The 17,211-nt window shown below is 44.1% G+C and overlaps 1 protein-coding gene across 1 annotated transcript in view; it reads left to right on the top strand.

Moving 5' to 3' along the window:
- The window catches only part of BRINP1 (BMP/retinoic acid inducible neural specific 1), a 90,427-nt gene that overhangs the window by 13,993 nt on the left and 59,223 nt on the right, over positions 1-17,211 (top strand). The window contains exon 2 of the mRNA XM_067309103.1: positions 14,412-14,679. Within this exon, the coding sequence (XP_067165204.1) occupies positions 14,462-14,679 (218 nt within the window). The 5' untranslated portion in view covers positions 14,412-14,461. The remainder of the gene's footprint in view (positions 1-14,411; positions 14,680-17,211) is intronic.

Consider the following 17,211-nt stretch of genomic DNA (forward strand, 5'->3'; position numbering starts at 1 on the left):
TGGCTGTGCCTGCTGTGATGGATAAAGAAGGAGCAAGGTGGGTGAAGCAGAAGAGTAGCAAAGAGGGAGGGAATGGGATGATCTGAACTGATTTCTGACTTCAGGTGGAGGAAGGTGGAGGACCTAGCTGCATGCTTCGAAGCCCTTACTGCAATGGCAGCACAGAGCTAAACTGGATGTCTAAGGAGGGGAGTGTAAGCATGGCCTGAAAGCTGGGAACTTGTACCCCTGGGTCAGTAGCCAAAAGGAGAGGAAAGACTTATAGGACTGGGAAGTGCTTGGGCAAAGAGGAACCAGTAGATTTATCGTCTTTGTTGTGACAGGACCTCAAACCTGGGCATCTCATACCTGATTCATCTGGATGAGTTTGTGCATGGAGACTTCTTCCAGTGTTCGAGTAATATCAGATGCAAATAGGCATATTCAATGAGACAGGGGTTACGGGTGCTCTCTGCACACTGGGCATTGCATGCTGGCAGGGATTAGACCGCCATCTGCTTGGTACAACACACATCAAAGGATTGGTACCTGCATCCAAGATGCTGCTGGAACTCCTGCTGACTTACTGAAGTTCTTCAGAATAACATTTTTGTCTCTGGAGCTTCTCTTGTGTGATTAATGGACAGATCTGGACAGAGTGTATGGATTTAGGGAGGAGAGTCATTTAAGGGTCAAATAGGAGAAGACACTGAAGAATCCATACTCTGGGCTGGTACCTCTAGCTCCCTGGAGGAATGCACATGATGGCAGAGCAAACACATGAGAGCTGGTGTGGGGAAACTGTGTTCATGCTGTGAGAACAAAAATATTACCTAGCCTGGAATCCAGGCAGGAGGAGGGAGAAAAATGAGATGTAAATTAGGAGCAAGCTTTCTTGAGCTGCTTTGGTCCAAGAATGTTATATCAAGAATAATATGAGCAAGAATAGTTGGATCTCTTTGTAAATAACCACATTAGACATGATAGATAACTTCAGGCTATTTTCATCAGCATGGTAGTCTCTAAATATCCATCTTTCTTTAGAAAGTCCTTCCAAACATATTTGATTTCAAAGGGATAATCCAGGTAGCCATATTCCTGTTCTGCATTCAATTCATCACTCACAGAAAATTATTTTCATCTAATTCCATGGCTGCAGTTGAAGAAAGTCTGTTTATTCCTTTTCCACAGCAGTGTCTCTTTCTCCAGCAGCTCTGACTAGCTGGTATATACCCTGGGGAATGTTGAAGCAGAATTAATTAATCATGACCACTGATGGAGGTGTTTTTCAGATTTGGATTTGGTCAGTTGATTGCACAGGGACTTTCTGAGAGTCAGGCAACTGAAGAAACAATGTAATGTCTACTCTGGATCACTTTTAGACAGGGTCACTTCAGGAGGGTACGGAAGCATGTGGGATCTGACAAGCAGTGGGCAAAATGTAGCAGAAAGCAGCTGTGTGAATCCTGGTGGAGGGGACCACTCTCTCCCTTTGGCAGGGCACTGTACCAATGAAACTTTAGACTGCAGTTTAACATATCCTCTTCCATTCCCAGCCCATGAAGGTGTGAATCTTTCAGCATCTATGAGAGAGCCTTCCGGAGGTCCCTCATTTTGCATGTCCCCTTCAGTGCAAGAGGAGTTGTAATGGCACCTGGCACATGCCAAACTAGAAGTCACCCCTTCAGCATGCCCACAAGTGATGGCAGCTCTGGCCAACTGCACAGGTTGTGCTGGAGCAGTAACATTTGTGTTACAAATAGCTCCCAAGTCTTCCAGACCCTCTCCCTTCCCCTTGTAGTGTTGTGCAGAGCATGTGATATTCTTCCTGGTCAATGATTTCCTCCTGGCAGTGGAGAAAGGTCAAGTGTCCATGCCAATTCTTTTCGATCTGTCAGCAGCCTTCAAATCCTCTGGCAATGAAAGGCTAATGATTTGCAGCATCTGGCATGGATGGGCAATCTCTCCCTGCAGGAGCATTCTTCCTTTCCAAGGAGAGGCCACAGTGTGGCTTGGGGTGAGGAAGCATTTCCCTCAAGGACTCTTGCAGGGTGTAATTCTGTGCTCAGTTGTGCTGTTGCTGTCAGAGGGACATGGGCTGCAATATTATCAACATGCTGATGATGGGCGATAAGGCCAACCTTCAAGTAAATAATCCCCACCTTTCAAACTTTATCATCCTCAGACATCATTTTCTCCCTCCGACTTGTTTCATTGTTGTCTAACACAGAAACAAAAATTGAAGGACTTTGTTCCTTTCCTGCCCCAGAGATGAGGCCAAACATACAGAAATGTCATCGGGACATTAGGATGGATTTATGCAGGGACGGCTAGGTAGAAACATCAGCCTTTAATGGAAGCCTCAGTCTACAGCAGTGCTCACTATTAGCAAAGAGCTGTAATCAGCAGTGACAGACCAGCTGGAGCAACAGTAGATCAACCAGGAGGATCTGCATGCAAAGGTGCACTTTGAGCAGCTGTGCAGGGGAATACAGATTCCAAGTTGTGGTGACTGGCAATAGTCGGGTCCCTTTAAGAGGAAAAGCAGTGAGGAAAGTCCCTGCTCTTTTAAATACATCTCAAAACCTTGGGATGTTTCCCCTTTTTCCCCCACCTTGCACAAAACACCAACCGCTGTGTTCACCCCTGCGAAGCCCACCTGGTCGGGGAGGGAGTAATCCCTCTTGCCGAGGGATGCCGGCAGCCTTGTGACAGGGAGAAGCAGCCCTCACTACCTCTTTAAACTTTCTTGTACTCTGGGGAAAAGGAGGAGAAGGAAGAAGGTGGCCTTAGCAACCACCTCTGCTCTGCACGGTCGTGGCCCTCCATCCGGCAATACCAAGTGTCCCCCTCGCCTTTTCCACCCCAGAGGTGTCCGAGCCCGAGTCAGCCCAGCTCCAGCTGGCCCTGGCAAGGAGGATGCTCTGCCTCTTCTCTGCCTCCTGCTCCATCCCCACCACCAGGCACAGCCCAGCCCTTCGCCTCATATTGCCACCATATTATTGTACTCGGCGCTTACGTTTCGAACGGACTCCTTGTCCTCTCGCCGTTCAGCTCTGCGAGCGGGTGCTGGCAGCGCTACAGAGCGCAGCTCTCGGTACCGAGACCCGGTGCCCTCAATCTCTTATCGAACTGCAGTGAATGCGCAGGAGCCGTTGGGGACATTTTCATCCATGAAATGAAGAATCAATCGAGTTGCCTCATTACGGGCTCTGCTCCGAGCTGCAGTTCTCTCCTTCCCTTTCGCCGCTCAGCTTGCCCTTTTTTTCAACCCGCTTTCACCACCACCTACACAAACTTGGTGGTGCAAATTCACTGGTAGCAGTTCCCCTCTGCTACGCACAGAAAAGCAAAAATGTGGGTTAAAAAAAAAAAAATAGAGAGACCAGGTAGACTTCCAAGGAAGAGGTGGAACGTATATTTCAAAAGTGCATAAGTGGCTTGGAAAGCAAAGGCCCCACGAGGTCAATGGTATTCAGACTTTTAAATCCCTGATGCTGATGAAAACATGACAAGCAAATTCCACCCTGGGAAAATCTGCATTTTTTTCCTCTTTTTTTCTTTCTTTCTTTCTTTTTTTTTTTTTTTAAGAAACAGAGAACTTGATTTTCTGATGTGCAGAGGGGACTGAACTTGTGCTATGCAGTTATTGAGCTGACAGTCAGAGCTGCTTGGAAAATGGACTTGCTATTTCCTCAGGAAATTATTGTTGTTTGATTTGCTCTATTTGTGTGGTGATTTTTTTTAGCTCCATTCTGAATCAGAACCCTGCTTCTGCAAAGCTCTTATGGCCTAAAAATTCAAAATTAATAATAATTTGAGACCAGCAATATCTTCTGTTTCTGTGGTGCTAAAGCACAAAAACGCTATTGAAAATATTTAACATAATATACAATAAATAAAACACTGTGAAATATTATATGCAAAATATACTTTAAAAATATTAAATATATATCCACACAATACAGAATATGTAAAAATGTCAAAACAAATTAATTGAAACAACATAAAAATAATGTGTTTATCTCCTCATAATGAAACATTTCAGTATAACTGAAATGAAGAGAGAAAATCAAAATGATTTGTTTTGACATTTTAAACATAAAAAAGTTTGTAAAAATTGACATGTTCCCATGCAACGTTTTGATTTTAAGAGAACTGCATTTTCCTGGGAAAAAACTGTTCTGTCAAGATTTTTGACCAGCTCTGCTTACAGTCTATCTAAACAGACAAGCATCACAGCCAAGACTCTCAAACACTCCAGGTGGTCAGAAGATGGATTTAGCACAGAGCAGAACAGTCTCAAAGAAGGAAATAAATAAAACTCACAGCTAGAGGTGGCCTTAAACTTGGGTACCAAACTGCCTTCACGTCTGAGGTGTTCAGAGCTGAGTGGTTTTGGTCTCTAATCCTAGTGAGGGCTGAGTTCCTTCCATTTCTAGGGAGTCTGTATTGTGAGACTGGCTCACTGATGAAAGAGAGACGACTTGTGATGGTCAGATGCCAGCGCAGATTCTCAATATCCTCTGGGATTTTTCAGTTCTTGGCACTGGTTGGGGCCTAGCTAGTAACAACCCTTCTGTGTTTGACAGATTAATACTGGTAAGTATAAGAGGGCTTTATTCAATACGCATCCTTCCTTCTCAGTGGAAATCCCAGACTTAGGGCTTAGCGCATAGGCTGAAATGCAGCACTGCAGGTAGATTGGCTCTAGGATTCAAAGCTGATGAAGACAGCCTTGGTTAGAAATTCTCCCACCTTCATGATACACAGATTTTAAATCTACTCATTATATAAATGCAGTTTCAGGTTAATTTGAGCTTCTAATTTAATATGCTGTTCTGAATTGAGAGTTAATATGATATCTGATTATCCTTTTGCAATGAGATCCAACCCAAGCCTCATTGCCTTCAATAGACCTTCCAGCAGAACCTGTGGCTGCTGAGAGCTGCATAGATGTGCAGCCAGAGCAGGAGACCTACACTCAAGATATCTGGCTTCTGTTCCAGAAGCTGCCAGTAAAGTAGTGTTATTTGGGGCTATTACACATTCTTAGCTCAAATTTCTAGCCTGAATTTAAGCTCCTATGTATGAAGGTGCATATAAATGCCTCTATACAGGGAGGCAGGGCAGTACATGGAGCTGAACCTGAGTCTTTTCAGCCTCAAATCAGTGACCTGTGCACTAAGGAGTCCTTTCTGAATACTTAAATCAGTGGCTGTGTCTCTGTGGGTGATTCGTATAACATCTCTAAGTCACCAGGCAGCATCCCTCTGTCGGGACCAAGTGTATCAAACCCACATCAGCAGCCTGTTTTCCCAACCCCAGTTCTAGTCACGGCTCTGCTCCTCTGTGGAAGTCTGAGCCATGCAGTCCTTACGATGTCCGAGCTTGCCCCCAGCGCGGTCTGGCAGGAGTTTCGCCCAGGGTCTAAGGTAGTGACTGCAGGAGCCTGCGAGTCTAGATTCATGAGATTTTTATGGCCAGAGCAATTCTTCAGTTGCTTGGTGTGACAGGAGAAGTGGATCTGCCTTGGGTGAGAATTTGCAGCCATCAGCAATGCCGGGTCTCTTTTCCCTCCCCTCTTCAGCTGCCCCTGGTTGCTTTGGCTTCATCTAGCGTGAATGGTGGCAGAATCTGGTGCCGACAGAAAGCACTGAGTTAAATGGTGCTTTGCATCCTGGCAGGCAGGGCTGTCATTACCTGAGCAGCAGGAGCTGCACCAGGAGAAGCAATGGCCTGTGGATTTTAACCCCTTGTGCACTTCCAGCCAGGGATGCCAAACACAAAAGACACAGGTCAAGAACTAAGTTCCTTTCTGAGAGGCAGGAAAAATAGGAGGATACATAATTTGCAAGGACCATTAGGTAAGCGCAGCTTCTTAGCATACCAAAGGAAGCAGTGTTAGCTTGTCTTTCCTATACCGCATGGAGCAGGGTCCACTCCGTGTGTTCATGGTGTGAAGTGCCCTGCCCAGGAATGAACTTCAGAGCAAAAATATTATTGCACGGAATGTCTGGTTTGGGATAACAGTTGGCCTTTTGGATTGAACACCACATCATTGCTCCTCAGGGCAGTTTTGGCACTGATTTTTTTTTCAAGCCCTCTGCTTACAGGTCCAAAAATTGTTGCAATGGAATATATTAGAAAGGCAAGACTGGCACGCAAAATGGAATAGGCATGAAAAAAAGAACCAGAGCTTCTGAACTCTGCCCCAGACCTGCTCTTTAAACTTACATATCAGATTACTTTCTTTTGGAATTTTCCCATAAAAATGGTAGAGAATAGTAAGTTTTTTGTTCATGTGTATTGTGTAGGGCAGGTGTTTCTATGAATTCTTATTCCAAAATGCAACAAAAGTATTAAATGAATTTGGACATTTCCTTTTATGCATAAATTACAACATGTATTTTGGCTCAATCAAAACACACTGTTTAAGAAAACATTTCATTTGGGGTTTTAATGTATATTACTCAACACACAATGAAAAACAAAACAAAATCTTGAACCAATCCTTTCCAAACAGAAAACTCAACACATTCTGTTCCGAAGAAAAGCTGACTTTATCAAAATGCTCTTTTTTTTCCCTAAATCAACAAATTTCTACAAAGTGTTTTGCCTCTGATGAATTGGCATTTTTCTGACATAAAAATGAGCAATCCAAAAAAATTCTAAGCAGCTCTGTTGCAAGTCTTAGCTAATTCTGGAATGGTAGCGTGAAGGTGCGTAGGAAGGATATTGCAAGGAGATGTAGCACTGTACTGCAACTTAAGAGATTTGGGTTGAATTCCTGGAGCAGTTATAAAATGATCTGGGACAAGCCATTAATATACCATGCCTCTCAATTTCCATTCTGCAAAATGGGAAAAACAGCATTTCCCGATCTCCTAGAGCTACTGCAAGGATAAAAACCTATTAGCACTTATGAGATTACTGGACTTTGATATGAGATGTATGAATATTGAGGAAGACAGAAGACAGCTGCATTTTGGTGTAACTGAGAATGAAATTATGGGCAAGTGGTCTAGCTTGGACAATAATTTAATAACAGTAGGCATAATTTCAAGTTCAGGGCAGTGTTTAATAGAAATCAGTGCTCACCGCCCACCATATTTTTTTTTCATAAGCAGCTCAGAAAAGTGCAATTTATCATTATTATTATCATCTATATTCATTCTATCTCTACCACTTCACAAATGAGAGGAGTTCCTCACAAACATCTACAAAGCTAGCTCATTATCCGGCCTCCCTATTTATAACTCTCATTTATGACAATAGCTATGAAAATCTTGCCAAAGTAGGGCTGCTGGTGTGCTGACACCACTGCTCAGCCCACTGAGCGGTATTATCTCACTGTTCCCTTGCATTCCCCCATCTGTCCCTGGCCATCTGGTGTCCTTGGTCTTCTAATTAGATTGTAAGCTTTGGGGGGCATGGACCGCCTTTTCAGTTTCTGTTTGTACAGCACCTAGCACAATAATGTTCAGTCCCAGATTTAGCAGGACTGTGCTCATAATGCAGTTCTTCATCACACATCTGGATGCACATGGAGTAGATCCTATTAATTTGGTTTCAAATCTGCTGAGCACTGGCAGATGGATCCCCTTTCTAAGCAGAGACCTGAACCTGGGCTTCTGAACGATGGCTTTGGCACCTTGGCCAGTAAAGGTCAGGGACAGATTTATGGCAAGGACTAATAGCGTTTAATTCCCTCTGCTAACACTGTCCAACAGCACCTGATGATGTGACTTGGTAGAAGTTGCTTGCCTGCCACAGTTCTTTGGTTTTGAGCTACCTCTGCCTCTGATCCTCACTGTGATAACACCGGTAGTTTATAATTAGCTGGAGTGCAGGGACAAATGAGCTGAAATCAGGTACCTAGTTGTTACCAATGTGATTCTCGCCTTGCTATAGGCAGGGAGTAATTAGAATTCTTGAACAAAACCTGCTCCCTTTAGGCTGCTGGTTGAACTGCATTAATAACAAAGGATTCGTAGGGTGTTTTTGGTTCACTGAATACTCTGACAAGTTGTAAGCAAAGTGTTGACTAGCTGAAAAGAAAAACCTTTTTTTCTTCAAAGTCATTTGGGGTCAAAAGAAATATTTTTATCACTGTTCTCTTTTAAGAGGCTGGAAGGGCTGTTCAAAAGCAAAAAAGAAAAACCCAAGTAATTTCAAATGGAAATTTGGAAATGTTTCCCCTCGAAGCTCTCAAAACCAAAACATTGACTTCTCCCAATTATTACTTTTCTCAGCATGAACAATTTGGCAAAACTGATGTGAATGCATGAACTGTGTTGGTATTTTTGGAGAGGCATTTCTCATCTCCCCTCCTCACCTTTCCTCCCCCAGAATGTTTCAGCTGATGATATGCCTCAGGTTTAACTGCTCACGCATATTTCAAATTAAAATAGATAAAGAAAAAGTGGAAATTTAGACACTGATCAGAGCAGAGTGGCTGAGGTTTGGAGAGGGATTCACCCACTGCTGCCTGAAATGAAGAAGTCCCACTTCCATAGAGAAATAGCTCTGCAATCATTTGGGATTTTATTATGTTGCATGCCAAAGTCATCCAGAAAGTCAGAGCAACTGCTGGATTGCTGTTCCATCTCTCACTCCAACCAGATATGAGCCTCTGTAGTTTGATCTAGGGCAAAAATGGCCAAATTCTGCCTTTCTAGGGGCCGAGTTTACCCCCAGAACTTCACACGACCCAGTGAATCCTGACGGACTCAGCTGGGTTTATCTTCCCCATCCCTTTCCATCCATTCTCCCTGTTTTCCCCTGGCTCCAGCATGCACACATAGATGTCCCCAGTTTGGCTGGCTCACTGGCCAGCATTTCCAAAGGATATCCAAAACTGCTTCATGGGCAGTATCTGTCTCCCAGCACTTTCACGAGCCATGCCTGAATTAGGTGCAGAGCATAAATGATGCTGTTCCTGTTGCACCCAGCAACTTACAAGGAGTTAAATCCTAAAAGTGTAGGACAGTAACTACCTGTCCGGTAGGAATGTAAGTGTACAGTTAACTTAAAGCAGAAGTAGTTGAACAAAATCTAAGAGAATATCTCCCATGCTTAAAATTAAGCATACACTTAAGCTGTTTGCTGAAATGAGGTCAGACGTTTGTCACTTTGCAGGGTCGAGCTCTAAACTAACATAAGCTGTTTCATCTCTCCCTTGACACTTCAGTCTTTTACTAATTTATCAGCATCCTAAAGCAGTGTGTGAAGTTGCTGCAGAACAGAAGTGTTTCAGATACAAATAGCAATTGTTAGCCTCTTCCCTCTGGTAAATGGCAGCAGGCAGAAACCTTTCTCAACCTGCCAAGAACCAAATGTGGGACGCAAGAAAGAATTATTGGTGCATGAAGCTTAAAGAGATAGGGGGCTTATTTCTTTACTTCAAATAATGCGTTCAGTAATTTCTTTTTCCTGAGTCTGCATTTCTGATGGAAGTAGTTTACAACAGTGAGCATGAGAAAACAGAAGGGATGTGTGCAAGATCAATTTGAATCTAACAGAAGGGATGAATGAAAGGTACAGAGGTTAGAAAAAAGGTTTAAAATCCCAGGAGGCAGAGGAAAAGTGTGGTTGTTTAGAACAAGCAACGGAGAGGCAGAGCTCCTGCGTTCTGCCTTTCCATTTATAGCAGTGAGGTAGGGCTACACAGCTTCCCCTATATGAAACAGATCTGGCAATATCATTTTGTGCAAAATCTGTCTTTCTTAGCTATCCCACTGTATAAAAATTATCTTTTAAGTGGCTAAGTAGAGACCCAACTTTATTCCGTTCTTCTTATTTCAAGAAACAACAGGGATAACAGCACTTGCCTGCCTTACTAGAATGCTGAGAGCTTTAATTAATGTCTCTAATTCAATTTGAACTCCTGGGATAAAAGGCGCTGCCTTGTGACAGCAAAGGTATTGCCCAAAATAGAATATAATTAACACACAGATATCAATCACAATGAAATTAAGTGTACATTCAAATGCAACCTGCACTTTGCAGAAAGTACCTGCCTATTTTTCCTCCAAGAATCCTGAAGAAAGACTCATAAGACAAGGAACATTAAATGCTCCAGGTTGAATTCAGATTAGAATAAGGCCATATTAAACCACCTAACAAACTAAGAGGAACTGTAAAAGAAATCTACATTTGCACTGAAGGATGTACCTTCATGATGGGCAATGCTGGAAAGTGACTGTACCATGACGAATAACCAGCACTTCTAACATTTTCTTCTTGCTGTACTTATTTACCCTTAACTCTAGCCTATGTCCTGCTTCACTCACCAGTCACATTTATTAAGAGGGGTGACACTTGCATGATCATATTTATTGACATGAACCAAAGGACCCAGATCGCTGCATAACTGTGTAATGTTTCTGAGTGGAAATGGGCTGTGGAGCTTGAATTCTTTCTAACTGCCACATTACAAACAAAGCTCGCTGGCTCCTTGAGAGGTTATCGTTCATTGCTGTTAGGAGAGGAATGCCTAGTGAGCCGAATGTGCGGCAGGACTACATTTTGCTAAGTGTTATGCACAAAAGATGTCTTCTCCAACAAGTTCACAGTCCAAATTGGTCACACATAAATACTATTGTATCTCCAAGCTGACAATTAGAAAGTAAGGCAAAAAAAGCATGTGAGGGCATAGCCCAAGGTCATAGAGGGTGTGTGGGTCAGAAATGAACAGAATTTTTGGATTCTTGAATCAAAACCCAGTGTATGTGCTGCTCCCATCCTCAAATGTCCTTTACTGTAGAGATTGCTTTTGAACTGAATATAGCTTATAATTAGGCTTGGATCTCCTACCAAAGGGCTGTATACATGGAGACATCCCCTTCCTGCCCCTTTTTGCCCTGTCCCCTTTGCAAAATCCCCAGGACGTGGCTTACATCAGTGGAGATCCATAATGCCATGTAACAAATTAATTTCAGACTCAAACTTGTTAGCAGTTAGATTGAATAGACCTCACAATATTGCCTTAGACACAAAATGATCCCACTTTAGTAAGCTTTATGGCTTCCACAGGACCAGCCCTGTGGTATGTATTAATATTTAATGTGAAACAACATCTCTACAGCAGAGATGGAGGGGAAGTGGGGCAGATACTACTGAAAAATTAAACTTGGTTGTGTGATAGTTGTCTAGACCAAGTTGTGTTCTGTCATCCTTCATTGCCTCAGGCACCTTTCCATGTTCTCAGCACTGATACTTCCAGCCAGCTTCCAGACTGGAGATGTGTCCGCTTCTCCCAGTTATCTCAAGAAATTCTCTCCCCATACCTTAACCCCTAATGAAGAGCCATCACAACTCTATTGATCCTGACTCTAACCTTGACCTAAAAAGAAAGGGAGGGAAGATAAAGATAAGGAAGGGGATATTAGTGAATATCCCCTCTCTTTTGTAAGCTGAAGTTTCCCCAATGTATGATGCTCACATGTGAGATGAGAGAGCAGGGGTTTCTCTGAAATCCACTTCATTTGGCTCTTCTAGTATTTCAGTTCGCACTTGGACTGTACTGGCAACTGGAGGTGAGCAATCACTCCGGTTTGATATGTAAAATCTTCCTTTCTCTCTTTGCAATAGAAATTCAATAGAAAGTGAAATGTTTAAAGGAAAACTGATCCAGGCTGGCTGATGAAGGAAGTAGTTATGGAAGGGTTTAATGAGCAGACGACTAAGTGAGTTTGGACGACGTGTACAGAACAACTGATCGTTATCAGAAGCAAATCTGCACACCCGCCTGATGGCAAATGTGCTGAGTCTGCAGCTGTTTACAGTGGAGGGAGCACACTGGAGATATGCTAGGAGCAGCAGGGCAGAGAAGCAGCCTGAACTGAGGGCCAGGAGAAATGAATTTCTGAACTGGAATCTGGAAATGCCGAGGGTGGGATGAAGCTGAGAACATTTCTCAGGAATCGTATCGGATTCATGATTTCTATGAGTGGAAGCAGACCTGTATTGTAGCCTACTCGGAATACACCGTATTCCCTTCACTGTGGGTCTGGAAACTCCTCAAGCCCCATTTTGGTAAGGTAGGGTAGAATCATTTCGTTCTGACAGGTGAAAGGCTAAAGCACAGAAAACTGTGCCGTGCATGGTTGAAGTAGGAGTCAGCAGTGAAGGCTAATATTAAATATGTCTCCAAAACAGTAACAACCTCCTCAGTCAAGATCTACAGGTACTATTAAGTTTAATTGCAATAATATTCTATCTCTAATTAGAAAGGAGTTTTTATGTGCCCAATAGAAAAAGCTAACATTCATTGCTCTTCCCATACTTAACTTTTTTCCATTTTTCATGTAATGCAACAGCTGACTGTCATTTTTAACCAGACTTACACAACTCCGTTTTGTCAAGTGCTGCTGAGCTCAGTGCAGCTCCACAAACACATGCTGTGCACACGTGCAGACTCCCACACGCTCCGGCGCACACACACACTTGGCACTCATGCTCCCTGTCTCACTTCCAGGTTCGATACGCCCACACAGAAGACATGCACGCTCGCTGTCATGGGCTGCACCTTTGCCATGCTCCCAGAGAAACCGCCTGCAGCAGAAGAGCTGGCCATGCTGGCCACAGATGCTGATGCTCTCTGGTCCATACCACCAGCCAAGTGCTCACATTCACAGTCAGTGCTGCGGATGTGCTCGGCACCTCCAGCACAACTCCATGTGGCCTCTCCTACAGTCCTAGCAAGACCCTTTTGCCCTTAGGAATTACAAACTTTCAGGGTGCCTATGGTGGAGTCAGACCCATGACCAGAAGGGCCGTTTGGAGATGTACAAATAAGCCTGAAACCAGAAGTCACGGTAACAGAGTTCTGCATAGTCCAATTTCTCCTGCTTTAAAGAGTAGCTCCAGTCTCTCTATGCTATATTCTCCAGAAGTAGGTGGGTTTTGGCTGCCCTGAGGACAGGTTTTGGCTGGATTTGTGCACCCAGAGCAGGAGACACAGCCTCAAGATGACTCTGAAAGCCTGGGCACATCCCCCCAAAACTCAGCAAGGCAGCCAGATGGACAGGAGGTGGGCAGGAGGTGGAACACATCCTGCTTATGGAGATGGCTTTTTCAGAGCAGCATCAACAACTCCCAGCAACTGCAATATAGATGTTTAGCTCTGATTAATAGGGAACGCAAGCTGGGTTGCTGCTATAGTCTCTGCTGCTACGAAGCAGAAAGGGAAGAACACCACGCCAGGCGCAGGGTGCCGGCTAATCAAGCTGCTCACCTTCCACCAACGGAGCACAAGGCTTCGTTTGGAGAGGGGGCATCATGCCAACAGCGTGACTGTGGAGGTGGATGATCTAATGGCTGAAATGCTGGAAATGGGAGTCAGGAGACGAGGGCTCTCTTCCAGCTGTATCGATGGCTTGTTGTGTAACCTTTGGCAAGGCATTTCACCCCTCTGTTTCCCTTCCCACTCATCATATGTCTTGTCTATTTAGACATTAAACACGTTGGGGAGAGAAACTGGCTCACACTGGGGCTGCCTGCAGCCACAATTTGACAGAGGGGCTGTGCAGTGGGCAGTCGTTCTCCGGTCGCGTGAGCAGGACTGTATCCTGCACCAGGTGGTGTGAAGCATCCCCTTAAGCTCCCTAGTAAATCTCCCAGCACTGAATGTGCATGTTCAGTGTGTCGCCCTGTGGAGCCTTGATCTTGAAAAGAGCCTCGAGGTGCTACTGTAATCCAAATAGCAGCAGACCTTGCCCTCCCCCACCAAACACACACATCCCAAACACCCAGGCAGGAAGGTGGGTTGGGGTGATCTTCATCTTTCAAAGTTCAGCAAGATTTCATAGGGGTGTGTGTGTGTGTGTGTGTGTGTCCATGTGTCCTCATGTGCTCATCTCTGAAACCTGGATAATTATTTTATTTCTTTTTTGGCAACACTTTAAAGTAAAAGCTGGATCTTTATAGATTGTTCAGGTTGCATGGAGTATGGATTACAGATCATCAGAAAGACATGAAAGGAGAAGACACGTTTCTCTGGCACAACATTAAAGGTACAATAAATGGGTAATTGTAGCCTAGGGTGCGGCCACCTTCTGTGCCCAGCCTTCGCTCATCTTTGCAGCATTGCAGAGAATTTCACGAGGGAAATGATGGACAAGACGGGGTGAGGATATCTCAGGCCAGGACCTGGTTATTTCAAAGGTGATATATGCTTAGAAGGTTAAAGGCATCATGTAGGCGCATGAATAAAACACTGCCAAATACTCTAAGCTGTTAACACAGACAGACTGAAGGCTTTTAAAACTTGATTTTTCATGTCTGTTTTCACCCTGAGAGAAGGTTGTCAAAGGATCAAAGCAATTCCAATTTTTAAACTCTCTCTTTCTCTCCCTCCTCTCTTCTCCTTCCCGTCCATCTCTCTCTCTCTTTCTTTCCTTCCTCCTCTTCCCTCTCTGTTTCAACAGGACTCCACAGAATGGAGCAAGAATGAGAGGAAAAAGGCAGACAGAAAAGCATGAACTGGAGGCTTGTTGAGTTCCTCTACCTCCTGTTTATATGGGACCATATACTAGTACAGCCCTCCCACCAGGACCCAGCTGCTACCAACCAACATGTCTCCAAGGAATTTGATTGGCTTATTTCAGACAGGGGGCCTTTCCACCACTCGCGGAGCTACTTATCCTTTGTGGAAAGACATCGTCAAGGATTTACAACCAGATATAAAATATACAGGTATGTTGGTTTTCTACAGCACTCATAGCTCAGATAGGTTGTTAGGTGGGGGGAACGCAGCTAGCTCCCATAGAGTCAAGGCTTGTAGTCAATGGTGAGACATGTCATTGTCCCCGTTCCACCTGGAAATGCTTCTTTGATTCTTCACCACCCTCAGCTGGCAATGCAAGTTGCTTCAAAGACTCAGATGTAATGCTCTGATAGTGAGATGAAGGCACTGCGGGACTACGGCAATGAGCACAGTGGAGATCAAGACAGAGAGGGGCCAAAGGTGTGGGTGTACTTCTCATGTGGGGACAGATTAACCAGATAGGTGCACAGATATGTCTGTCAAAATGAATGTACCAATGGGCAGACCAATCATCCATACCACACTCATGCATGTGTACTTCCAACAGCTTAAGGTTTGTGCAGGCAGGAACAAACATAAAGATGCTGAGACACACTTCAGTACATTCGTTCTCACACTGCTATGCATGCACCATCACTGTGTACTGCCTACCACGGGCCTTTGCAGTTTATCTCCTTGTATGAGTCAGACTTGCTTCCAGAACTATGAGCTTGATTTAAAAGTCATTCAAATAAAAAATTAAAGAGAATAGGCAGAATTAGGATTTTTCTTTGCCTTCTAGGTTTTGAAGACTTTGTTGCTGCCCATTTCAAGTTCTTCTTGGCAGCTGTGATACCTAGAAACATACTTTTCTTTTTTTATTTTAATATGAAAAGCTGAGATGTTTGTATGAGCCCCCTACTAGAGCAACAGATGTTTTGGAGGGAAGGGGAACAAGTCAGCAAGTGTCATGAGATTTAGGCTAAAACCATAAGAGACTGCAAAACTCTCATAGACACATGCACATTTACATAATTATATAGTCCTGTTGCATTTCTGAAAGACACTTGCAAACACAACTACACAAACTAGTAGGTAGGAAAGCAGTAGTTAATAGCCTACTGTAAACATGCACACAGATACACGCACACTGCCATTGGGGGGTAACAGAAAAACCATGTGTGTGCAGGCAGTATTTTCCCATGGGCAGAAAGCCAAAAGCACTTGCAGAGTAGTAGCAGCATGCTAGACATTATCTATGTGTGGGGAAGAAAAATGAGTTGAGCTCATCCCTTGGCCTCCAGGGAGTGCAGCATCCCCTCCCCTCGCACGAGACCGCGGAGTGAGGAAAGATTAGAAAGGGTTGGAGACACTGTCCCGTCTTGTCCTCTTCATTCAAAACAGCCCAGAGGGGAAGAAACAGCCACAAAAACTAGAAATTATGCTGCCAAATTTCCTTGAATGATCTCTCACTGACTTTGCTGCACACAGGAGCATAGAAAATATGCTTTTTTTAATAGACTTTTTTCCTGGTATACCCTCAGCTTCCTCGGCTGCACTGCCTGACAGCATACACTCTGGCTGAGGGTGCAAACCTCTGTCCCATGCAGTGTCCCTAGCAGCAGCCCTGCCCGTCGCTAAAGAGCTATTCAGCCCTGAATGCCACCGCAGCAGTCTACAGGGGCTGTAGTGAGAGGGAAATGCATGCAATGTATGTGTTCAGACACATCTAACGACTGTCACTGCAGGTCAGGCCAGAGATCCATCAAGCCCAGGAATCTGTCGCTGAGAATCATGGAGAAACAGGGCTGGAAGGACCTTGAGAGGTCATTTAATCCCTGCCTCTTCCCCAAGGCAAGATCAGCCATACCTGTGTCACATTTGACAGAGGTTTGTGGGTAACCTCTTCTGAAAGGCTTCCCGTGACAGAGAATTCACACCCACCGCAGGCAACCCGTTCCACGGCTTTGCTGTCCCCACCTTCACAAAGGAGCTAAAATCTCTTCTGTTGCACATTAAGCCTGTGACTTCTGGTTTTGTCTACTATGGGTTGAGGAACAAATTCCCAGTGTGTTTGTAGGAGAGTGCTAAGAACTTGAAGGCTTATCTCAGGCTTCTCCTTTCAGAACACACAGTGTGATCTTTCTCATGGGAGACTACCAGCTTCAAAAGATCAGGAGTTTAGGCACTCCCAGCTCAGGGGAGCTGCATCTGACTCTGTTTTTAACAGTTATTAACAGATAATTTTGAATTTTTCTAATACCCTTTTGATCCAGTTTAGAATTTGTGTCTCCACAGTCTCCTGTGCTGATGAGTTTCGTAGTAAAATTGCATTGTGCAAAAAATACCCTTTCCTTTTGTTTGTTGGAAAACTGTGACCTGTTCATTTTATTGGATACTCCCTTCTTTCTGTGCTACTGAAGAGAGAGAATACATGTTGCCTCATCGCCTTCCTCACACCTCAGTTAAAGCTTACTTGAAGGGACCCTCCCAGTTAGGAACATTGATCTGCAGAGGAGATGCTTGCAGTGACATCCAACCTTATTGTATGTTATGTCTTTGCATACACACGCTCTCCTCAAAAGAAGACTTTTGTAGTTTTAAATATCTGATGAAATATTTCAGAATGAAAGATACAAATAAAGTCCCCAATGTCTCCCCTGTCACATAATGAAGGAAGGGATACAAGTTATCTGTTCAGA

This window comes from Apteryx mantelli, chromosome 21 (genome assembly GCF_036417845.1).
Source record: "Apteryx mantelli isolate bAptMan1 chromosome 21, bAptMan1.hap1, whole genome shotgun sequence".
Lineage (NCBI taxonomy): Eukaryota > Metazoa > Chordata > Aves > Apterygiformes > Apterygidae > Apteryx > Apteryx mantelli.